At 46.7% G+C, this 23,862-nt stretch overlaps 3 protein-coding genes across 5 annotated transcripts in view; 1 reads left to right on the top strand and 2 right to left on the bottom strand.

Annotated features, from left to right (window-relative positions):
• The window catches only part of PRMT7 (protein arginine methyltransferase 7), a 53,457-nt gene extending 44,862 nt beyond the window's left edge, over nt 1-8,595 (bottom strand). For both annotated transcript variants that reach the window (XM_011997992.1, XM_011997993.1), the window contains exons 1-2: nt 8,462-8,595; nt 3,606-3,783 (exon numbers count right to left, since the gene is read on the bottom strand). In XM_011997992.1, the coding sequence (XP_011853382.1) occupies nt 3,606-3,700 (95 nt within the window). In that variant the 5' untranslated portion in view covers nt 3,701-3,783; nt 8,462-8,595. The remainder of the gene's footprint in view (nt 1-3,605; nt 3,784-8,461) is intronic.
• A 14-nt stretch (nt 8,596-8,609) lies between these two features.
• Nucleotides 8,610-18,634, top strand: SLC7A6OS (solute carrier family 7, member 6 opposite strand). Its single transcript, XM_011997989.1, has 5 exons — nt 8,610-8,834; nt 8,955-9,233; nt 15,063-15,269; nt 16,782-16,902; nt 17,835-18,634. The coding sequence occupies exons 1-5, from the start codon at nt 8,643-8,645 to the stop codon at nt 17,963-17,965; spliced, it is 930 nt and encodes a 309-aa protein (XP_011853379.1). The 5' UTR covers nt 8,610-8,642; the 3' UTR covers nt 17,966-18,634.
• Nucleotides 17,443-23,862, bottom strand: part of SLC7A6 (solute carrier family 7 (amino acid transporter light chain, y+L system), member 6) — a 42,295-nt gene continuing 35,875 nt past the window's right edge. For both annotated transcript variants that reach the window (XM_011997991.1, XM_011997990.1), the window contains 3 exons: nt 22,729-22,878; nt 22,432-22,615; nt 17,443-22,005 (listed from right to left, as the gene is read on the bottom strand). In XM_011997991.1, the coding sequence (XP_011853381.1) occupies nt 21,911-22,005; nt 22,432-22,615; nt 22,729-22,878 (429 nt within the window). In that variant the 3' untranslated portion in view covers nt 17,443-21,910. The remainder of the gene's footprint in view (nt 22,006-22,431; nt 22,616-22,728; nt 22,879-23,862) is intronic.

Here is a 23,862-nt window from a genome sequence, read left to right as displayed (position 1 = left end):
CTACCATGCCTGGCTAATTTTTGTATTTTTATTAGAGATGGGGTTTCACCATGTTGGCCAGGCTGGTCTTGAACTCCTGACCTCAGGTGATCTGCCAGCCTCGGCCTCCTCAAGTGCTGGGATTACAGGTGTGAGCCACCGCACCTGGCCTATTTTTTTGTTTATTTTTAAAAACAGGATCTTGCTATGTCACCCACGCTGGAGTGTAATGGCTATGAACAGTCTCAATCATTGGGCACTGCAGTCTTGAACTCCTTAGCTCAAGAGATCCTCTTGCCTCAGCAGAACTACAAGCATCCGTCACTGTACCTGGCCACTTTATTTTAATAGAGTTTTAAGTTGTTGTTCTCTAGTGCTGCAGAAAAAAGTCTCAGAGAAAGATGTTCTCAGACCTAAAAATGCTCCAGTAGTTAGCTGTTGGGAACAGGCCCCAAAACTGGCCATTAACAAAATCTCTGCAGCACTGTGACATGCTCTTGATGGCTACGATACCCACACTGAAGGTTGTGGGTTTACCGGAATGAGGACAAGGGACACCTGGCCCACCCAGGGCGGTTTTCGCTTAAGGTGTTCCTCAACTGCAAACAATAGCATGAGCGGTCTGTGCCTCAAGGACATGTGCCTGCTGCAGATAACTAGCCAGACCCATCCCTTTGTTCCCCTGTTTTAATCTATAATCTATAGGAACAATGCTTATCACTGGCTTGCTGTCAATAAATGAGTAGGTAAAACTCTGTTTGTGGCTCTCCGCTCTGAAGGCTGTCAGCCCCGATTCCCACTCCACACCCTATATTTGTGTGTGTGTCTTTAATTCCTCTAGCACCGCTGGGTTAGGGTCTCCACTACTGAGCTGGTCTCAGCAGTTAGCCCTGTCACAGTAATTCCACAGCCACTAGCGTCCTGATCTTGTTATATGCTATACATTTTCCTCCTCAGGAAAAACTCAGACTCAATCTTCCTAATACTTGACCTAACCTTGCGTACATCTGTGCCTGGGGATAACCATTGATGTAATATTAGGGAGAGCAGCTGGGGAAGAGAAGTACTCACATACACCCACTGTATATGTGACAGGTACCCCACTGGGTATGTTCACTTAACATCATCAGGGAAAACTAAGAGTTCACCAATACCGTTCTAAGGGGAGGAGAGTCACTTCTCCATATTTCCTATTGCAGTAATTCACACATTGAAACTCATGTGGGGTCAGGATGAGCACCCAAAACTAGGCAGGCCCTCCCACGCTTTCTGGGAATTCTAGGGGACAGCTAAGGAGCTCACACTAAAACAGAAGCCCTCCCGCCTTGGGTCAACACCAGAATCACCAGAAAGCTTACTTGAAATGCAGAGTCCCACATACACACACACACTCTCTCTCTCATTGAGAAGGCTGGGCTAACGCGCTCCAGGCAATTGTGTCACAGGCGGTCCACGTTCCACACTTTGAGGAGCGGTGCACCGAAAAGAGGGGGATTTTTTTTTTAAATGACATGTCAAGGTTTTATATCTGAAGTCAGCTATGGATGCTTAACTGAAATGTAGTCATTTCTACCACTGCTCACTATTTAAAAGGCATCTCACTCACCACCTTCCTGGTCTCTTCACACACTTGCTGCCCATCATTCCACTGACATCACTCTCGGTAACCGCCACCAGCTCACTCCTGCAGCTGATGTCAGTCATCAGGATCTGGGACTTCCCAGTGCCTCTCACCCCACACTCCCTCTTTCTTCCTTTCCACGCTGGCCATCTCCCTCGCCCTTCTCCTTTTGCCTCCTCAGCTATTCCGGGATTCCTTCTTCAACCCTCTACCTTTCGCATTTCACACCCCCTTGAGAGACAGCAACCTCCCCCAGTTTCAATTCTAACAACTAGAAATTCTGTCTCTAGATCCAAAATTCTACCTGCCACTGGCATCTCTATGTGCCTCCCCAGTTCAAGTGATTCTCCTGCCTCAGCATCCCGAGCAGCTGGGATTATAGGCATGTGCCACCACGCCCAGCTAATTTTGTATTTTTAGTAGAGACTGGGTTTCTCCATGTTGGTCAGGCTGTTCTCGAACTCCCGACCTCAGGACGGACCTCGACCTCGAACTCCCGCTCACCTTGGCCTCCCAAAGTGCTGGGATTACAGGCGTGAGCCACAGTGCCCGGCCTGTTTTTGGTCTTTTTTTTCTGTTTGTGAGACAGGGTTTTACTATGTTGCCCAGGTTGGACTTGAACTCGTGGGCACAAGCAATCCTCCTGCCTTGGCCTCCCAAGTAGCTGGGACTACAGGTGTGGGCCACTGCACCCAGTCACAAACTGGCCCATCTGAAAGCTTACATGTAACTCCTACAGCTCAGACTTCAGCTTCTCTTCCTTTAGAACTGAGAAACTATTCAAACATTACCTCCCACCCCAAGTCCAGCTGGTTCTTGTTGCTTCCATGACCTTTTGTGCCTTTATCTCACTGTGCTGTAATCTTTTTTTTTTTTTTTTTTTTTTTGAGACAGAATCTCACCCTGTTACCCGGGCTGGAGTGCAGTGGCACAACCTCGGCTCATTGCAACCTGCACCTCTCGAGTTCAAGTGATTTTCCTGCCTCAGCCTCCCAAGTAGCTGGGAATTACAGGCGCCCACCACCACTCCCAGCTAATTTTTTTGTGTAGAGACGGGGTTTCACCATGTTGGCCAGGCTGGTCTCGAACTGCTGACCCTCAAGTGATCCCAAAGTGCTAGGATTACAGGCGTGAGCCACCGTGCCGGCCTTTGTGCTGTAATTTTTTATGTGCCCGTCTCTTCCACAAAACTGCATAGTCCTTGAAGATGAGAACGGGATCTTCCTCATCTGGTATCAACAGCCTTAGCACAATGCTGGCACACCGAATGCACTTAACGATTGCTACATAACAACTCACATACTTTTTTTTTTGAGACAGAGTTTTGCTCTTGTTGCCCAGGCTGGAGTGCAATGGTGCGATCTTGGCTCAACACAACCTCTGCCTCCCAGGTTCAAGCGATTCTCCTGTCTCAGCCTCCCAAGTAAGCTGGGATCACAGGCATGAGCCACAATGCCCGGCTAATTTTGTATTTTTAGTAGAGACTGGGTTTCTCCATGTTGGCCAGGCTGGTCTCAAACTCCTGATCTCAGGTGATCTGCCCACCTCAGCCTCCAAAGTGCTAGAATTACAGGCATGAGCCACTGTGCCTGGCCAACAACTCATATACTTTTAAATATTTCTTCTAAGGGAAAAAAAAAATCTCATTTTTTTTCATTCAAAAGAATTTAACCATATGATGAACACTGTCACCATTTCAGTAAGGCAAGTAAATGATTCAACTTCATCAACACTACTGAGGCTTAGGTTTTCTTTGCTCCACTAAACAGATGCTGAGGCTCTGCTAAGGCTGCTACATAATGTCTGACACTCCAAACAAGCATGACTTTGCCTAACTGCCACATATACCTACCTGGCTGAGCAGACCTGCTCAGCACCAACACCAGCACTCATCATAAGCACTGGGTGACAGACACTCTAGCCCATGCTCAGACTGGATCCCAAGGCATCTGCTTTGAGATCAGTGCCCCACCCAGCTGCAGCCTGCTATAAACCAAGCCAGTACCTTGCAATCTCCTGGTGGTAATCATAGTGTTCGTCCTCCTCCAGCCACTCCACAGACCCTGTGGTCGGATTGGCCCGACTGCAGAAGATCTTCATGGTGCCCACGAGCTCCCCAGTTTTAGCACAGAAAAGCAGCCTTGCCAGTTGAGTTCTTGTGGACAAGTCTGACTGTCAGAAACCTATTAACATCAGAAGGAAACAGGAGGTGTATAAACAAACGAACAGAAAAAAATCTATTAACAGCATAATGCCACAAAATGTGGAGGGGAGGGGAGACAAAAACTGGGGGGAAAATCAAGAAACCGACAAAAATGTCAAAGCCACTGGCAGTATTTGTTAATCAATATTGTAAATGTTTCCAGCAGGAGTTACTTGGTTTTATATCCAGCGTATAACATTTAAAAAACTACAACAGATTTATACAGATGTCTGGAAACTTCAGCAAGCTTCGGTGCTTCCAAAAGGGTCAAATGAGCCTCACAGGTTCATCCAGGTGCAGCCCTCAAGGCTAGGAGGAGAAGAGATGGGGTGCTGGTAAAGAAGCGCCACCAATACTGCCTTTGTATCCTGAACCCTTAGCTTAAGGAAAAATATGAACATAGAGCAAGTCAAACCGGGAAAACTTTCATCTAAACAATAAATCACAGCAACACATAAACCTAAAAATGGATAACGGAATATAATGAGAATATGATGATGAGCAAAAACAGCAAATCACACAACACATGCAATACGACTCCATTGCTATGAAATTTATAGCTATGCAAAATGGAATGATACATTCTTTAGTAATCACACTAAAAAGCATAGCAGGGAATCAGGACAGTTCACTTCTAAAAGAGAAGGGAGAGATGGGATCAAGGAGGGGTACACAGCAGACTTCAAAAGTATTGTTCTTTTTCTTAAATTGGGTGGTGGGAACATAAATGTTCATGATATTACCATTCTTTTTTTTTTTTTTTTTTGAGACAGAGTCTCGCTGTGTCTCCCAGGCTGGAGTGCAGTGGCGTGATCTCGGCTCACTGCAAGCTCCGCCTCCCGGGTTCACGCCATTCTCCCGCCTCAGCCTCCCAAGTAGCTGGGACTACAGGCGCCCGCCACCACGCCCTGCTAGTTTTTTGTATTTTTAGTAGAGACGGGGTTTCACCATGTTAGCCAGGATAGTCTCGATCTCCTGACCTCGTGATCCACCCGCCTCGGCCTCCCAAAGTGCTGGGATTACAGGCTTGAGCCACCGTGCCCGGCCCATTCTTCTTATTTTTAAGATGGGATCTCGTTATGTTGCCCAGGCTGGACTCAAACTCCTGGGCTCAAGCATTTCTCCTGCCTCAGCCTCTCCAGTAGCTCGAATTACAAGTGAGTGCCCTACTCCCAGCTAATACTAGCAAGTAAAAAAGTTTACTAGTAAGTAAACACGGAATTCTTACACAAATAGATGAGAAACAGGTTGGGCTTGGTGGCTCACACCTATAATCCCAGCACTTTGGGAGGCCAAAGCAGGCGGATCACCTGAGGTCAGGAGTTCAAGACCAGCCTGGCCAACATGGTAAAACCCGCGTCTCTACTAAAACTACAAAAATTAGCCAGGCATGGTGGCGCACATCTGTAATCCCAGCTACTCGGGAGGCTGAGGCAGGAGAATCGCTTGAACCCGGGAGGCAGAGGTTGCAGTGAGCCGAGACCGTGCCACCGCACTCCAGCCTGGGCGAGAGAGTAAGACTCCAACCCCAAAACAAACAAAAAGCAAATAGATTAGAAACAACCTTCCCTGAACAAACTCAGTCAGAGAGTCAGGTTCAAAGTAGACAATCTGTCCAGGTAAAACTCTACTTTTAAAATCCCAGCATACCTATTCTCAGTCTAATGGCTTTCAAACTTTCTGATAACCCCAGTAAGAAATATACTTTACAATGAGCCTCAATACACACACCTGCATATACGCATGTAACTAAAAGTTCCACGAAACAATACTGACTTCCTACGAACAAGGCCCTCTGATACGCTCTATTTCATTTCTGCTGTTTTTAAGAGATGGGATCTCCCCGCTGTCCAGGCTGTAGTGCAGTGGCTATTCACAGGCATGATCATTATACGCTACAGCCTTGAACTCCTGGACTCAAGGTCCTCCTACATCAGCCTCCCAAGTAGCTAGACTACCGGCATGCACCACAGCACCCAGCTGCACTTTTACTTGCTGGTCAGGACCCATCAATGGGTTGCAACCAGCAGTTTAACAGCATTGCTATAATCCACTTTATCTCGTACTAACACTTATTTTACAGATAGAATATCTAGAACTATCAGAATCTGTAATGTGCATTGGAAAACTGTGTCCAACAAATGCTAGAGTAGAGAAAGAAATGGCCATATCTGGCTGAATGTTCAGGGAAGGCTTAAAAGGTGGATTCAGCTGAGGCACGAGGAGAAGGTGGGGTATGTGGAGGGAGAAGGCATTTCATCCAATTAGAAAGGCTTGGACAATCACGCACATTAAATCAATCAGTTTGGTGAAGTAAAACTGGACCAGGTGTCAAACATTGTCAATAAGCTCCACATGGTAGAGTCCTGAAATACTAATCCTGTGGTCCACGTGGAATCAATTCTGAAGTTACTTAAAGGTTAAGAGTGATCCTTTTGTAATTCACAAGCGTGATGACTGGATGTTCATGCGCCTGTGTCAGACGTGCCTCCCCTCAAACCTTTACTACACTGGCACGTTACCTATCTGAAGTGGAGGAAAAAAAAAAACATATAGTAAAGAACTTTAATCCATAGGATTCCTTTCCTGTCTGTGATGTTGCTGAGTCGAACACCAGGACCACAGTGTTTTCAAAACCTGGAAGAGCCCAGGCGTGGTGACTCACGTCTATAATCCCAGCACTTTGGGAGACCAAGGCAGGTGGATCACCTGAGGTCAGGAGTTTGAGACCAGTCTGGCCAGCATGGCGAAATCCCATCTCTACTAAAAATAAAAAAAATTAGTGGGCGTGGTAGCAGGTGCCTGCAATCCCTGCTACTTGGGAGGCTGAGGCAGGAGAATTACTTAAACCTGGGAGGCGGAGGTTGCAGTGAGCCAAGATCATGCCACTGCACTCCAGCCTGGGCAACAGAGCAAGACTGTATTTCAAAAAAAAAAAAACCAACCTGGAACCATGTCTTGTGTTAACAATTTTATGAAGGCACGAACCTCTTCTGGTGGGCACTACACACCTTCTCTGGCTAAATGCTCTCATCCATTATTATTTGTCCTCTCCCAGAATAAGTCTACACTACAGATTCAGGAGATATTCTCTGATCCCCTCCTCATTCTCCAAGAGTTGTAAACTCGCATGGCCATTTACAAGGAGGAAATAGAAACCACCATGCCAAGCCCTAATTGTATTACCCGTCAAACTGCAGAGCAGATGGTCCTTAACATTCATTCAAAATGTGTTTGCTAGGGTGTGGTGGCTCACACCTGTGATCCCAGCACTTTGGGAGGCCGAGGCGCAAGGATATCGGATCTGGGAGTTCCAGACCAGCCTGCGCAACATAGTGAGACCCTGTTCTCTACAAAAAAAAATTTTTTTTAAATTAGCCGGGCGCGGTGACCTGTGCCTGTAGTCCCAGTTACTCGGGAGGCTGAGGTAGGAGAATCACTTGAGCCCCGGAGGCGGAGGTTGCAGTGAGCCGAGATGGCGCCACTGAACTCCAGCCTGGGTGACAGAGACCCTGTCTTGAAAATATATATGTATACATTAAATATACATACACTAAAATTAAAAATTAGCCGAGTATAGTGGCGCATGCCTGTAGTCCCAGCTACTCTGGAGGCTGAGGTGAGAGGATCGCTTGAGCCCAGGAGGTCAAGGCTGCAGTGTGCCTTGATCACACCACTGCACTCAGCCTAGGCAGCAGAGTGAGGCTCTGTCTCGAAAAAAAAAAATGACAAAATTGATTGAATACCTTCTACGTGCCAGGCACTATATTAGGGACTGGAGCCACCACCACAAGCTAGAGAAAACCCTTGCCCTCCAAGAGCTTAGACTAATGAGAGAGTAATACAAATTACAGACTACATGAATGCAAGAAATACACAGAGCGTTGTAGAAAGAGAAAACCAAGGTTACAGAAGGACTCTTTGAGGAAGGTAGCATTTGAGATCTACAAGACAGACCAGGATAAAAGTTGGGGAAAAGTTTTTACAGGTCAGGAATCCTTACCCCAACTTTCCCAAGAAAAGGCCCTAAGGTAGAAAAAACTAGGTGCACAAGCAAAATATGCCAAAAGCCTGAGCGACCGAAGCACTTTTGCAGAAGCCCCCACTCCTCATCTCCTATCACATCTTCTGCTCAATCAAGCTGGGCCTTGTCGACTTTGGAAAGGCGTTTCGATCTTGTTCCAAAAGCAGTGGGAGCCACTCAAGAGGTTTAAGCAGAAGCATATCTACACTGGACGTACGCTTTTACAGAACCACTCTGGCTGGCATGTAGTGAATACATGACTCTCCAATTACTCAGAACACAGTGAGCGGGGAAGACATCAGCAGGTCAATCAGAGAACTCGTGGCCCAGTTAGGGATGCGATGGTTGGAGCTACTCCGGTCTCTAAGGGGAGGCGCCAGGCACCAGTACTGCAACCCAGCCCCGCGAGCGGCAGGCACCCGGCTGGACTGCAGAGCCGGGGTCAGCCTGGAACCCTGCTCTCCTGCAGGCCAGGGTGCTCCGAGCTGCCCCACGCGGACTCTAGAAAGGTCCCCGGAGTCCAAGTACGCCCACGCCAGGCTCCTCTGCCGAAGCCCTGGTGCTAAGGACATGATGCTGGCTGCACCCCGAACCCCAAAGCGACCCCACCTTCCCCGCATACCCAGCGCCTCACCTGCTGCGGAAAACCCTTCGCTCGCCTCCTCTGCTACCACCATTTTGCCGCGTCCAGCATGCGGGGCGGGATCTATCTGCGCCGAGGAGCGTGCGAGGGGCGGGGGGCGGATCCCAAGGCAGAACTAGAAGGCTATCCCATCACACCCCGCGCGTTCCCACAGTGCTCAGCGGCAGCCACTATGGAGGCCGGCAGGACAGCTGTGCTGCGGGTGAAACGGAAGCGCAGTGCGGAGCCAGCCGAGGCTCTTGTGCTCGCTTGTAAACGCCTCCGGAGCGACGAGGTCGAGTCGGCGGCACAGAAGACGTCGGAGGGTTTGGAGAGAGCAGCGGAGAATAATGTCTTCCACTTGGTGGCCACTGTGTGCTCCCAGGTATTGGGCGTGGTGCAGTGATGTGGAGGGCATCTTAGGGTGCAGCCGTTAGGAAACCCGATCCCTGACCCGCTCGCGAACTCCTGCTTACGCTGGCCTCCCTCCCCTGTTGCCCCCTAGGAGGAACCAGTCCAGCCTCTCCTGCGGGCAGTTCTGCGCCCGTCACGGGACAGCCAGCAGCGTGTCCGCTGCAATCTCCGCGCCTCGGCTCGGGAGATCCGGCAGGAGGGCCGCTACCGGGTGGTTTCCAGCCGCCGATCCTTGGGGACCACCTCGAGCGGCCAGGAGTCCGAGTACACGCCGGGGAACCCAGAAGCCGCCGGGGACTCGGGCTTTCAGTTGTTAGACCTTGTCCACGAGGAGGGAGAACCTGAAGCCGCCGCTGCAGGCTCCTGCAAAGTGAGTACGCCTCGGAAGGTGGTCGCTGGGCTTCTCAGGACGGTAATGCCAGAAGACTGGGCCCAGTAGCAGCACAGTTTCATCTTAAGGGGATGCATGATCCATCCGGCTTGACGGCCTCATTTTACAATTTTGGTTATTCATCCAACATGTGTTTACTACGTGCCTACTAAATGCCAGGTATTTTTTTTAGATTCTGTGGATACAGCAGTGTGAACCTAACTTGCAGGTAAACAGGAACAGTAAACAAGTCAATTCAGTGTCAGATGATGATAAGGGATGTAAGGAGGCGGGGAGACAAAGCAGAAAGAGTTGTGCCACTTCAGTGAAAGTGTCACTGAGAAAATGACATTTGAGTGAAGACTTGCAGAAGGTGAATGGCAGGGCATTCCACATATAGAGAGGACTTCTAGGCAGAGAACCTGAAAGTAAAGAGGCTCTGAAGGCGAGTTTCCCTACTCCTTGCAAGGTGCCTGGAGCCCGGTGAGCTAGAGGAGAGCAGTAAGGAATTTGAGGGGAGGAGTGCCTGCTAGACACTCTAGGTACTTGTAAGGAAATGTCTTTACAAGTCCTTTCAGCCTGACTGAGATGGGGTCACTGGAGCAAAGCAGAGAGAGAGCAGGTAGGAAAATTGATCAAAGAGAGCTTAAAGGAATAGTTCTGGGTAGCATACCCAGTTTGAGGTAGATTGAGGTCTAGAATGCAAGTCTTCTAACATTTAATCCAGTGCTTTTCTTTATATTACATTTGCTAAATTCAGTTGCACTCACTTCCAGAAGAAGTCTATTACATGCAGCGAAACTACAGAAATGGAAAATTTTCCTCGAGGCTGGGCACAGTAGCTGACGCCAGTAGTCCTAGCACATAGGAAGGCCCAGGCGGGAGGAACACCTGAGCCTAGAGAGGTCAAGGCTACAGTGAGCCATGATTGTGCGGCAGTGGCATTTCAGCCTACGTGACAGAGTGAGGCCCTGTCTCAAAAAAAATAAAATAAAATTCTTCTTGTAATCCCAGCGCTTTGGGAGGCTGAGGCAGGAGGATCGCTTGAGACCAGCCTGGGCAATAAAGCAAGACCTTGTCATTACAAAAAGAAAAAGGAAATTAGCTGGGCATGGTGGCATGCACTTGTAGTGCTAGCTACTGGGGAGGCTGGGGTAGGAGGATCATTTAAACCCAGGAATTAGAGATTGCAGTGAGCTATGATCAAGTCACTGCCCTCTGGTTTGGGCAACAGAGCAAGATACTGTCTCTAAAAAAAACCAGAAAATTCTCAACATAAGGTGTGCCTTTTTTTTTTGAGCTGGACTCTTACTCTGTGGCCCAGGCTGGAGTGCATTGGCATGATCCTGGCTCACTGCAACCTCCAACTCCCGGGTTCAAGCAATTCTCCTGCCTCAGCCTCCCAAATAGCTGGGATTACAAGTGTGAGCCACCACATCCGGCTAACTTTTGTATTGTTAGTAGAGACGGGGTTTCGCTATGTTGGCCAGGCTGGTTTCAAACTCCTGGCCTCAAGTGATCCGCCCACCTCAACCTTCCAAAGTGCTGGGATTACAGGCATGAGCCACTGCACCCAGCCAATTTGCCCTCTCTTGATAAACATTTTTATAGAACTCAATCATTTTTGAAACTTAAAAAATTACAATTCAAAATGAATCCACAAGCAACAAGCAAATGGTACTACTGTAATTGTTTATTGTTGTTGTTTTTGTTTTGTTTTGAGATGGAGTCTGGCCCTTGTCGCCCAGGCTGTAGTGCAGTGGCGCGATCTTGGCTCACTGCAGCCTCCACCTCCTGGGGGTTCAAGTCGTTCTCATGCCCCAGCCTCCCGAGTAGCTGGGATTACAGGCGTGAGTCACCACATCCAGCTAATTTTGTATTTTTAGTAGAGACAGGGTTTCACCATGTTGGCCAGGCTGGTCTTGAACTCCTGACCTCAGGTGATCCACCCACCTCGGCCTCCCAAAATGCTAGGATTACAGGCATGCGCCACCGTGCCTGGCTGGTGCTAGTGTAACTGGATAGCAAATTGTGTATGATGTCCATAGCAACATCTTTCACCAAAACATTCCAGACTAATGCATGACTTATAAAATGTGTAAAGTAAACTAATGCTCAGTGGAATTGAATCAAGTAAATAGTTCATTAGGCCAGGCAGAAAACTAGGAGATAAACTGATGATGGATATGAACAGAGATTTTTCCAGTAAAGCAATACCGACTCTAAACATACCAAAAATGTTTGCATAAAGTAATTATAGGGGGAAAAATGAATTTAAGCTTGAAGCATGCTTGAGGTTTTATGCATACTAGACTAGCAGGAAAAAAGTAGTTGATAGCACTGCTGGCAAGGCAGTGATTAAAAGTGTATACAATTGTAGGAATAAAATTGATGCAAGCCTTTTGGAAAACAGCATGGCTTTACAGGGGTGGGAGCCATATTTTTACATCTGTAAACTTATTATTGTTTGGATCTAAAGTCATGCATAATCTAGGAAAATTTTAAAATTAACACTTTCTAAGGAAATTTTAAAATGACAGCATTTCTGTTATGCTACAATGAATTTCTCCTTAAATTGACATAATTTACATTTTAAGCAAATAAATTCCTATTAGATAAATTTAATAGGAAATTTAAAAATTAAAGGACTTCAGTTCCTTTTAACTAGTAGTCTCACCTCCAAGATTTATCCTAGGGAAATAATTCAGCAGAAGCAAATAGCTAAGCTATGATATTAACGAAAGCTACCATTGATTGACTAAGTGATTATGTCAAATAGTGTGTTAGGTACTTGTTATATTTTCTTTTAATTAACTCATTTAATCCTCACAAAACCCTTATGAGTTAGATACTTACATCTCCATTTTCAAATGCAGGAAATGGCACATTCATTGCAACACTATACGTGGAGGTTAAAAATTGTATCCAAGAGATTGACACATGTAACTGTCTGCACCCTTAGAACTGATAACCGTGAAGACAGGTTGTAGGGGAAAATATATATGTTTAACAGTACAAAATGCTGTGTGTAGTGTAACTGAAAATATGGGCTGGGCTCAGTGGTTCACACCTGTAGTCCCAACACTTTGGGAGGCCAAGAAAGGAACACTTGAGCCCAGGAATTCAAGGCTGCAGTGAGCCATGATCATATTGCCACCTTCCAGCCTGGGCGACAGAGCAAGACCCTGATTCTGAGTGAATGAATGAATGAATGAATACACATAGACATAGACTTTAAAATAATTTTCAGCAAGGGCACGGTGGGTTACTCCTATAATCCTAGCACTTTGGGAGGCTAAGGAAGGAGGATTGAGGCCTGAAGTTCGAGACCATCCTGAGCAACATAGCAAGACTCCATCTCTGCAGAAATAATAATAATTATTTTTCTTCTAGCTAAGAGCAGTGGTGCACACCTTTAGTCCCAGCTACTCAGGAGTTTGAAACAGAAAGATCACCTAAGGCTCGGAGTTAAAAGCCAGTGTGGGCAACATAGTGAAAACCGCCTCTTTAAGCAATAATAGGCCGGGTACGGTGGCTTATGCCTGTGATACCAACACTTTGGGAGGCCAAGGTGGGTGGATCATGAGGTCAGGAGTTTGAGACCAGCCTGACCAACATGGTGAAACCCCGTCTCTACTAAAAATACAAAAATTGGCCAGGCATGGTGGTGCGCACTTGTAATCGCAGCTACTGAGGAGGCTGAGGCAGGAGAATTGCTTGAACCCGGGAGGCAGAGGTTGCAGTGAGCCGAGATTGCGCCGTTGCACTCAAGCCTGGGCGACAAGAGCGAAACTCCATCTCAAAAAAGAAAAAGAAAATAATTTATACTCATTATAGGAAATTTGAAAAAATACAACAAAGGAGAAAATCTCCCATTTTACTACCAACCCAAAAGTAGGTAGAATAGAACTGGTTTCTTTCCTTGTACAAAATTCTGTATCTGTCATTTTTCTGTATTGCTACTCCTGTACTTTTTTTTGAGACAGCATCTCGCTCTGTTGCCCAGGCTGGAGTGCAGTGGCATGATCACAGCTCGGTGCAGCCTCCACCTCCTGGGCTCATGTGATCCTCCTGCCTCAGCCTCTTGAGTAGCTGGAACCACAGGCCTGTGCCACCACACCCAGCTAATTTTTGTATTTTTTGTAGAGACTGGGTTTTGCCATGTTGCCCAGGCTAGTCTCAAACTCCTGGGCTCCAACATTCCTCCCACCTTGGCTTCCCAAAGTGATTACAGGCATGAGCCACTGTGCCCAGCAATCTTGTATTTTAATGGCTGCATAATTTGACTGAGTGGAGGGACTTGTGGATTGGAGCCAGAACTTTTGTAATAGGTAGCTTTAAGTTTGCTCAAGAGCCTGCAGAAAAACTGGCATCTCTAGTTTTTGACTTAGGAGCAAGGAAGAATTCCTTAGTCTGTAAATTATAGCATTGGTCTCCCCTTATATGCCTTGGTCGTGGGATCCTCCCCATTTTCCTGCATGGTGTCTGCTTGGAGCTGTGCAGTGTCCTCTGATGAACCTATCAAGAGGAGCCATCTGCAGCATTTCCCTGTGGTTAACAAACTGACCCATGCCACCAGGCCCCTGGATGACACAGCCTGTCAGCACTGGAGCACATCTTACCTGGGCCATTTCTGTTCAAGGGCATTGCATTTCAAACTGTTCTTTCCAGTAGAAAGACTATAGGTGAGCCCATTCCCAATTTGTGGTTAAAAGTGGGATGTAAATATATGGCAAGCCAAATGATGGGCAGTGGTAGAGGTCACCAGGAAACACCTGTTGGCTTCTACAGGAGGCCACACAGAGACTCATTTCAGGTTCAGCCATAGGGGTGCTACTGTGTGCCTACTGATCCCCAAAGAGAGAGCATTGTGTATTACCAAAGGATCTCAGAAGACCTGTAGAAGCAGGTCTGACTCAGAGCTTGGGGTCAAGACTGGCCAGGTCTTCTGTCTTTCCCCTCTCCTTAGGCCAGTCTTCACATATTTTTTTTTTCTTTCATTGTTTTGAGACAGGTCTCACTCTGTCACCCAGGATGGAGTACAGTGGCATGATCACAGCTCTCTGCAGCCTCAACCTCCCGAGTACCTGGGACTACAGGTGCACACCACCACACCCAGCTAATTTTTGTATTTCTTTGTAGAGGCGGGGGTTTTGCCATGTTGCCCAGGCTGTTCTTGAGCTTCTGGCCTCAAGCAATTTGTCCACCTTGGCTTCCTGAAGTGTTGGGATTATAGGTGTGAGAGCCGAGCACAAAAGAGCAGGAGGCTATTTTGTAGGTTTCTATCTTAAAATAAGAACTACACAGTAATTTTACAGAGATTCTTGATTATTTAATGTAATAACTAGTTAAAAGACTAGGAATTCATGGGGATAAGAATCTTGACCACAACACTATGGAACTGTGGCTGGGCAAGGTGGCTCACGCCTGTAATCCCAGCACTTTGAGAGGCCAGGGTGCGCAGATTTCTTGAGGTCAGGAGATCAAAACCATCCTGGCTAATACGGTGAAACCCCATCTCTACTAAAAACACAAAAAATTAGCCGGGTGTGGTGGCACATGCCTGTAGTCCCAGCTATTTGGGAAGCTGAGGCAGGAGAAACACTTGAACCCGGGAGGCAGAGGTTGCAGTGAGCCAAGATCATGCCACTGCACTCCAACCTGGGCGACAGAGCAGAGCGAGACTCCCGCTCAAACACACACACACACACACACACACACACACAACTGTAGGGAGCCTTCCTTCACCCAACTTATAGGTTCCTCCTCATGGAACATCATGTTTTGGGTCATGCGTGTGTGTGTGTGTAATCTGTGGTTTCTTTACAGACATCTGACCCAGATGTGATCCTCTGCAATTCTGTAGAGTTGATCCGTGAGCGATTGACTGTGTCTGAGGATGGACCTGGAGTCAGGCACCAGGAAGAACAAAAACACGATGACTATGTGTATGACATTTACTACTTGGAGACGGCCACTCCAGGCTGGATTGAGAACATCCTCTCTGTGCAGCCCTACAGCCAAGAGTGGGAGCTGGTAAGGGGGCCCATGAGGAGAGGGGGCTTGAGGCATCCTAGCTCTTTCTCTAATCAGAATGCTTTGCTTCCCTGGGCTCCACTCCTGATCAACATTGTCCTTAGTTCTTTTCCTCCTTAAAAAGAAAAATTTACTCTAAGTGCCTTTTAGGAACCTGACTTTATAGTACAGGGAATTTTGGGAAAGATCATCTTAGATTGATAATTTTTACATTAACGAACATTTTAGAAGGTTTGCAACATCATCTTTGTTTATAGCTATCCATTCTTGGGGGGAAATATGTATATAGGACTTATGAATAAGATAAAGACAAGATAAAACCAGAAATTCTTAATGTGAATGACAACAAAACCTATTTTTTAATTCGTACCTTAGAAGTAGAGAAAACTTTGCATGAAGGAAGCTAACAACCTGACATTATTTTTTTTTTTTCTTTTTTGAGACAAGGTCTCACACTGTCACCCAAGCTGGACTGCAGTGTTGCTATCTGAGCTCACTGCAGCCTCTGTCTCCCAGGCTCAAGCCATCCTCCCATCTCAGCCTCCCAAGCAGCCAGCCAGGAGTACAGGCATGCACCGTAATGCCCAATTTTTGTTGATTTTTTTGTAGAGGCAGGGTCTCACTGTGTTGTCCGGGCTGGTCTTGTGGTCTTGAACTCCTGGGCTCAAGTGATCCTCCCACCTTGGCCTCCCAAAGTGCTGGGATTACAGCTATGAGCCACCACACCTAGCTGACACCATTATCTTTTTTTTTTTTTTTTTGAGATGGAGTCTTGCTCTGTCACCCAGGCCGGAGTGCAGTGGCACCATCTTGGCTCATTGCAACCTCCCCCTCCTGGGTTCAAGCGATTCTCCTGCTTCAGCCTCCCGAGTAGCTGGGATTACAGGTGCATGCCACCACACCTAGCTAATTCTTGTATTTTTAGTAGAGACAGGGTTTTACCACGTTGCCTAGGCTGGTCTCAAACTTCTGACCTCAAGTGATCTGCCCACCTCAGCCTCCCAGAGTCCTGGGATTACAGGCGTGAGCCACTGCGCCTGGCCTATTCTTAAATTCTAAAATGATTAACAAGAAAACTTAAGGTGGCACCTAACTGTCATGCTTAGACTGTAATCGAGAAGCACTGTATCCTGCACCTGCGTTAGGACAGAGAGTTGCAGTCAGGTACCCACCTTGGACCACTGCATGGCCCTTCCTCCTGCCTTTCTGCACCTCTTATGCTTGGGTTTTGGTTTTGACCTTTGGAATTTAAAGGAATCGCTCTTTTCCCTGTGTTCCCTTCTCATGGAGTTCAGCGTGTCCTATCATTCTGGAGCTGGACTCTGGGTGGAAGGAGGCTATTATCTCCCTCTCATAGCCTCTTGTGCAACGAAGTCAAACTAACTCCTAGTCTGCAGTTTTTTCACATGGCACTTTTACATGACATCCCTCCAACTGGTATGCTAACAACTTCCCCCTGAGCATAACCTTAGAGGTTTTGATTTGGACTCATGTTTGTGTTGAGATGTGTAGGTGAATGATGATCAAGAACCAGAGGACATTTACGACGATGAAGATGATGAGAACAGTGAGAATAACTGGCGCAATGAGTACCCAGAGGAGGAGAGCAGTGATGGAGATGAGGATTCCAGAGGTGGGTGGCAGCCCCAGACGGGGAGGGACTGGTAGGATCTGAGACTGAGGTGCAGGCATAGTTGACAGGTGCATCTTAACTGCCTTTCCTTCTCTGCCATTGAGCAATTCGTGCTGTAGGAGACCCAAAGACCAGTGTTTCCCAGGGGCCTCCTGGGGGTGTAATAATCCATCAGGCCTGGATTCAAATCTGTAGTTGTCATTACTTTGCTGTGGCTCTTAGGCAGTTACTTCACCTCACTGAGCCTCATTTTCTCTGCAGATGAGATGGTTCTATATGAATTTTGGTGGTTGAGATTGTGTAAAATATGTAGCTCATTGTCTCTTTCCCTGCCCCAGTCAAGAAACCAAGGAAGAGAGAGGTTTGCCAGTAGGAATAAGCCCAGAGTTTTCACAAATCAGTTATCTAACTTCTCAAAAAACTGCTGCATGTACAACTGTTTTGAGAAAGATGCAACACAGACATAATACCTGGGGGAAAAAGAAAGATGACCTGACAACATAATTCCTGTGGTAACTATGTTAAAGAAGGTAGAAGAAGGCCCAAAAAAAGAATTTATTGGTGTCTGACAACAGAGAAATGAAACAAACAATTGAATATTCTATTGGAGAGGTTTGTCAATAACACGTTAAAAGGAGAAAGGTACAAAAATATTTACAATATGACTACAACTGTTACAACAACAAAAAAAATACTATACGGAGGGGAGAAGTGACAAAATACTCCAGTGTGAAGGAACTTGTTTTAGATGATAGGAAAGTGATTGCTTCTTTTAAAAAAAAAAAAAAATTCTATATGCTTTATTTTCTTTATTGAGCAAGCATTTTGCATTACAATCGGGAATAAAAACAGACCTTTCTGAGAAGAGAAGGGGTTCCTGCAGTAGCCTAGGAAAATCACATTTAGAATCCATTCCCGGGATCTCATTCTAGGCTCTGCTGACTACAACAGCCTGAGTGAGGAGGAAAGAGGCAGCAGCAGACAACGGATGTGGAGCAAATACCCTCTGGATGTGCAGAAGGAGTTTGGCTATGACAGCCCCCACGACCTGGATTCAGACTGATCGTCTTGTGATGTCCAGCCATGAGGTTCTGCCACAAGCCCTTGAGGGCTCTGAGTCCAGGGTTAGCTGCCCTGCTGACATCCTCTTAGGTTTCCTAGCTTAACACGTGCAAGGAAAAGCATATCAAGCATGTCAGGCAGCACCATCCTACCACAGTGAAAACTTATGTTAAAGGAGTGAGTCTTTTCCACTTATAGTAGGGCCCTTTTGCCTCAATCAAAAGTGACCCTACAGTTTGAAAGAAAAAAAAAAAATGTGTAAAAAGGAAGGTTTCTTTAGCTTTAGCTTCTTGGCCCAGGAATTTTTCCTGGCATTCAGGTGCTGTGCTGAAACCACAAGGGAAGGAGAGGTTCCCGTTTCATTAGCAGTAAGTTTCTGCTCTGCCATACCACCAGGCTGCCTGCCTCTGGGAAAACCCTGTTCCTTTTGATCGAATCTAAAAGGGGGACTGTGGGTCCCTTGTAGCAACACAGACTGGATAGTAATGGCCATTAGGGCAGAAAGCAGTCTGTGTGAGCTGTGGGAGATTTCAGTTAACAGCTATTTCGGCTTCCAAACTCTGGTAATAGTTGTGAAATGACTGACTGACTTCCTTTGGCAGTGGGGCCAGGAAACAATGTGTACGAATGTGATACATGTGTTTAGTAAAGTCTAGCTTTGAACATGGAAGAAAGTAATTCTTTTAAAGCCTTTTAAATCTGAATATCTAAAACGGAGTGGTAGGGAGACCGAAGTTTCAGCATTGATTATAAATACCAAGGACTTAAAGCAAAGGAGGAAAAACAAAGCACATTCTGAACTTAGCTTTCCACTGAGTCACGTTTACTCTTCACAGCACTCCCCACAAAAACAAACTACCATCAGCAGGATCAGTTTTATTATCACAACTTGTATCTCTTGTAAGCACACTCTGTTCCTATGCCTTTCCAAACCATAGCTGCCTTAACTGACTGCCTTGGTGTTTATTCTAGTGTAACATTGTCCAGTAGAACTATCTGCAGTGACGCTGTGTTCTGTGTCTGCGCTGTGTAGTAGTAGACACAGGTGGCTGCTGAGCACTTGAAATGTGATTAGCGCAACTGAAGCGAAACTGAGCTTCAGTTTTATTTCATTTTAATGTAATTAGCTACATGTGGCTAGTAGCTATTTCGGACAACAGAACATTCAGCTAGGGCTGTGCCCTCATAGCCTGTGAGTGTCTCTGACTCACTGTCATGGGGGAAGGGAATTTACACAGGGAGATGCCTTCTTGCCACCTCTTTTAGGATTTCCTAAGTATCTCTCCTTCATCCTACCTGCCATCACTTCATGTCCATTTTCTAAACGTTTACCTACACTAGCTCTTATCTACATGGAGTTGTTCAACCTGCCGAAGTGATTAAATTCTGTGTACACAGGCCCTATATATTGCAGCTAATTAAAACAACAAACATCCTAGGTATGCACAAAGGTATAATTCAACATTATAACAGGCAGCAACTTGTATGTCTAATATTAGACATCTCGTTTTCTGTCTGTAGACATAGAAACAAAGGATTGAAAGCCATTCTTGGACTCACAGCAACCAGGTGAAAAAACAAAACACTGCTGTTACAGTGTGCTCCCTGCCATTTATACTCATTAAGTTTCCCCAATATTAAAGGGCTGATAACTTAATAAACCGTACTCACTGCAAAAGGGATAAGCACACCAGGAGAAGGATTTAAGGAGACAGACAACAAAGAGCTGGCAGAAACTAATTCCACCCTGAAGCTTGAGTGCTGTAGGGATTGTCTGGCTTCGCTCCCAAAAAAGGGATCCTGGGAGAAGTCTGTATCCAGCACAAAGGGGAAGAATGCTGTCACCATCCAAAAATGAAAGGAGGATGACACGGCTCACTGAGCAAGTACTAGGGCACCTGGCATGTGAGGTCCTTGCTTTCCCTAGAAGCCACTGGGGGCGGGGGCGGGGGGCAGTAAATTCCTGGGATTAGCTGGTTATCTGGTGGAGAAAGCTAAAGCTGGGGTCAGGGATCTTTCAAAGATCTTTAAAAGGCAAGCACATTTTGCTTAAAGGATTAGCTCCAGAGGAGCCCTGGGATGGGTGCCAGCTTGGCTCAGACAAAAGTCATGTTCTTAGAGTTCAGGCAAGTCAGCCTTTGCACAAGACACCCTGTCTTCGGGCAGGAATTTGCTGTACAAATCCCAAACCCATGACAGTAAGAATGTCACCCCATGCTTCACATATGCATTATGCTCTGAACCCAAGGCAACTGTGACCATGCTTGCTTCAATCTTTATTGAGCAGATATATGGCCAAGGTTATTCCCTTATCTGTGAGTGGGTGAAGAATGGTCAGAAAGGGAGACTGCCTCACTGTTTACCAATTCCAAAACCTAAGAATAAGAAGCCCATGGGGTATGTCAAGCTAGCAGGTTTTTCTGGGCCCAGGATGACAGTGTCCAGGGGCATCACAAAACAGTTGTACAATCCAGTGCAGCCGTCCTGCTCATACAGTAAGATCCATTAGGCCAGAGCAGGCCTAACTTGGGTGGAGAACCCAGCCTGAGCACCAGAATTAGTTGCTTCCACTTGTACAGCCTGCTGAAGAGCCCAACTCAGGTTGAAGCAGCTTTCCTCCCAGTCGTCACTGATCTCCACAGGGAGAAAACAGAAGTCCCCACAAGTACCAAGCTCTTCCTGAGACTGCAGCCACCACACCTCGGGGAAGGGGAGGCTGGCAGGAGAGGAGTACACTGTCCTGGTGACCCCACACCAAGGCGGCTCCAAGTGTAAACAAAGCCTGGTGCCAGGGACAGAAGGGGATGCAGTCTGATGTGAGGTTTTCAGAAAAAGTGAAATGACCTCTTCTAGCACCAGGGTGGGTTTGCTTGGGTCTGCACAGCAGTCCCTCACACTTCCCTTACGGAGAGGTTATTTGATGACTTGGGCCCTTGAGATGTTCTCCAAGCCACTGACAGCTGAGAGAATTCAGGTGATCCACCTGAATTTCAGAAGTTTCAGCCCTCTTAAGAGTTCATAACAGAAACCCAGAGATTTACTGTCAGCTAGAACAAAGATGCAAGGTCTCAAGTAAAATAAAGGATTATCCTTCAAAACAGCCATATTAACAGACTTCTGACTTACGAATTTGTTTATCTGTCCTTGCTGGACCTGAGCCAAGTGCTTGTAACATGATCTATCTATATGCTAAAGTGTAACAGGTACATGAGTAAAAAAATCTGTAAGGTTCATTGTTGCAGGTAAGACTCAATAGAAGATTGTGCTAAACAGCATAAAATCTGTGGTCAGAGTCTGACCCGATACCACAGACATTTCTGAGCCCAGAGGGACTCAGTTTTGGGTACTTTGAATTTTAAATGCAATCAGCCTATTGCATCCTGTAGATGAAGAGACACTCATGCTTCGTTAGAACTGGTGTTCTGGACTAAATATCAATAAATAAGGAACTATAACTCTCTCCCCAGGGAAGAATTTTGAGCTAGAAGAAGAAACGGTAGCATTTCAGGCCTTTAAAGTCAGGTGTTGGACCTGGTCAGAGGAAAACTTCCCATAGAGCAGCCCCTCTATAGGGACTCCTAGTTCAAATCTCAAATACCAAATTCAGAAGCCACCAGCCCTATCAACCTAGTATTCTCTCTTCCCCACTGCACCTTACCAAGTAAATACCTGTAAGAGCTGCCTCTACCTATCAGGAGTAAAACTAAATAACCATTCCCTTGTTCCCCAGTCTTCCCCCCACCCTCTGAAGCCCCCACCTTGAGGTTGGCCCAGATCCTGAGTCTCCTATAGCTTACCAAGAAGAGTGAGCACTGGCCCTGAGCCCCGTTATATGATGTGGGTCAAAAGGCTCCTTTAATTCAGGAGAGTTGGGCCCAAAGAGTCTTGTTACCAGGATTTCGCTGTGTGGCCAGCCTTCCAGGCCTAGGAAAGCCACCTCTGACCTCTAGTCAGTTTTCATCTCATCCTTTTTCTCTTCGGTTACATCAAGCTCAGTCAGGACACAAAAGCAAAGGTGCTGGATGCCTCTGGTGATAGCAGCTGAATGAAAATAGAGCAAGCACAGGATTTAGTAAGTATCTAGCTACAGCCCTAACCTGAACACAAGGCTGACTGGTAACATTTATGGCTCCCTCCCCACCTGCCCCTTGAGTACTCTATATCAGGCTTTGCCCCTGTCTCCCAACAAGCCTCATCATCCTCTGCCCCATTCCCAGCCAGAGTCTGATGCATGACTCTTCTTCCCAGGTGATTTGTGTTGTCAGAAGGTAATGTTTTAGCCCCAAAATAGAACACGAAAATTAGAACTAAAGTGATCATGTCAAAATCAAAAGGGAAGTCGTCGACAGCTGGGTCTCGTGGCCTCCAGCAAATTCTGAGTATGGGGAAGCTATTAGCCACCCCCCCACCTCTGCATGCGCATGCACACACAGCCGCCAGTGAGTAATGGGGCGCAGAGAAGCTCACCCAGGACATTCCGAATAAACAGTGGCCTCTGCGACTCCGGCAGGTAAACACCCATGAAGTAGAAAGGGACTCCAGAAAGGGCAATCGCGATGCCAATGAGGGAATTAATGGTGTCAGTGAAGAGGGGCACTATCACCAGAAACACGGAGCATATGCAGAACACGATGGGGAAAAACACGCTCAGCTGAAATAGAAGGGGTGAGATACTAAGTAACGTGGGGAGAGGAAACAGCTCATGGGCAAAAAGCCACCTGAGGGAGATGGCCCACCCCTCCTAGTCTGCCCAGAGCTGCTGACCTTGAGAGGCCGGGGCCTTTCGGGCTCCTTCCAGCGGAGGTAGAGCTGTCCAACAACAGACAGGCCCACGAAGAACCAGTAGCTGAAGCTGAAGTAGTTGATGAGCTGGAAAACATCCTCCACGATGAGGTAGATGAGCGTCATGGTGCACTGTGGGAAAGCGGTGGGGAGACAGGTGAGCATCGTCACCACCTGCACCCCCAGGAGACTCCCCCACCCAGCAGTCAGTACTAGATCTGATGCCACTTCACCAGATTACCTCCAGCTCTTTTCATTGACCCCTTGGCATCAGATAGGTCCATCCTTGATGTACCCTGAGGTACATTAACCCTCAGGGTAGCAGCTTTCCCTCTTCTGTTGCAGCCATTCCTCCACGCAGTGCCTCCCCCTTGTTGCAAGCACTTTAGAAAAAGGCAGACGCTGAGGCCTTCCTCACTTCAGTGCACCAACCTTAACATGGATTACACAGTGTCCTAGAGAAGGCTTAGACCTGGGTCCCAACTACCTGGCATACAAATGGGGGAAAGGCCTTCAGAACCATCTCACTGTCCTGGGGCCTGAGAAATGCTAACTAGCAAAATGGATCCCTACCTATCTGGACTAAATAATGTCAATAAATAATGGAACATAACTCTCTCCCCATGGACAAATTTTGAGCCACAGGAAGAACTGGTAGCATTTCAGGCCTCTGAAGTCAGGTGTTGGACCCGGAAACTAGCAAAATGGATCCATCCAGACATATAACAGCATTAGCATCTGGAACAAAAGAATCCTAGAAGACAAGGATCAGGGCCTAGAGTCCTGGGACAAGGTCAAATGTGTTTAAATTTCAGTCTTTTCATTACAAATTATCAACAAAGGATTTAAAACAAAATAGCTCATTCTATGGAGATAAGGGAGAACCCTGTATTAAGAAGAGAAGGCTGGGCATGGTGGCTCGTGCCTATAATCCCAGCACTTTGGGAGACCGAAGTGGCAGCTCACTGGAGCCCAGGAGCTCAAGACCAGCCTGGGCAACATAGTGAGACCTCATCTCTACAAAAAATAAATTAGCCAGGCTTAGTGGTATGTGCCTGTAGTCAGATAACTTCCTAAATTTATAAATTCAATGCTGACCCTGTCAAAATATCAAGA

This window comes from Mandrillus leucophaeus, unplaced genomic scaffold (genome assembly GCF_000951045.1).
Source record: "Mandrillus leucophaeus isolate KB7577 unplaced genomic scaffold, Mleu.le_1.0 Scaffold551, whole genome shotgun sequence".
NCBI lineage: Eukaryota > Metazoa > Chordata > Mammalia > Primates > Cercopithecidae > Mandrillus > Mandrillus leucophaeus.
Note: the sequence above shows the minus strand (reverse complement) of the source record. Positions and strands in the feature narration are given on the sequence as shown.

Coding starts and splice junctions, on each gene's coding strand:
- SLC7A6OS (XM_011997989.1), top strand. CDS start 8,643: ATGGAGGCCGGCAGGACAGCTGTGCTGCGGGTGAAACGGAAGCGCAGT. Junction 9,234..15,062: donor CCGCTGCAGGCTCCTGCAAA/GTGAGTACGCCT, acceptor GTTTCTTTACAG/ACATCTGACCCAGATGTGAT. Junction 15,270..16,781: donor ACAGCCAAGAGTGGGAGCTG/GTAAGGGGGCCC, acceptor TGAGATGTGTAG/GTGAATGATGATCAAGAACC.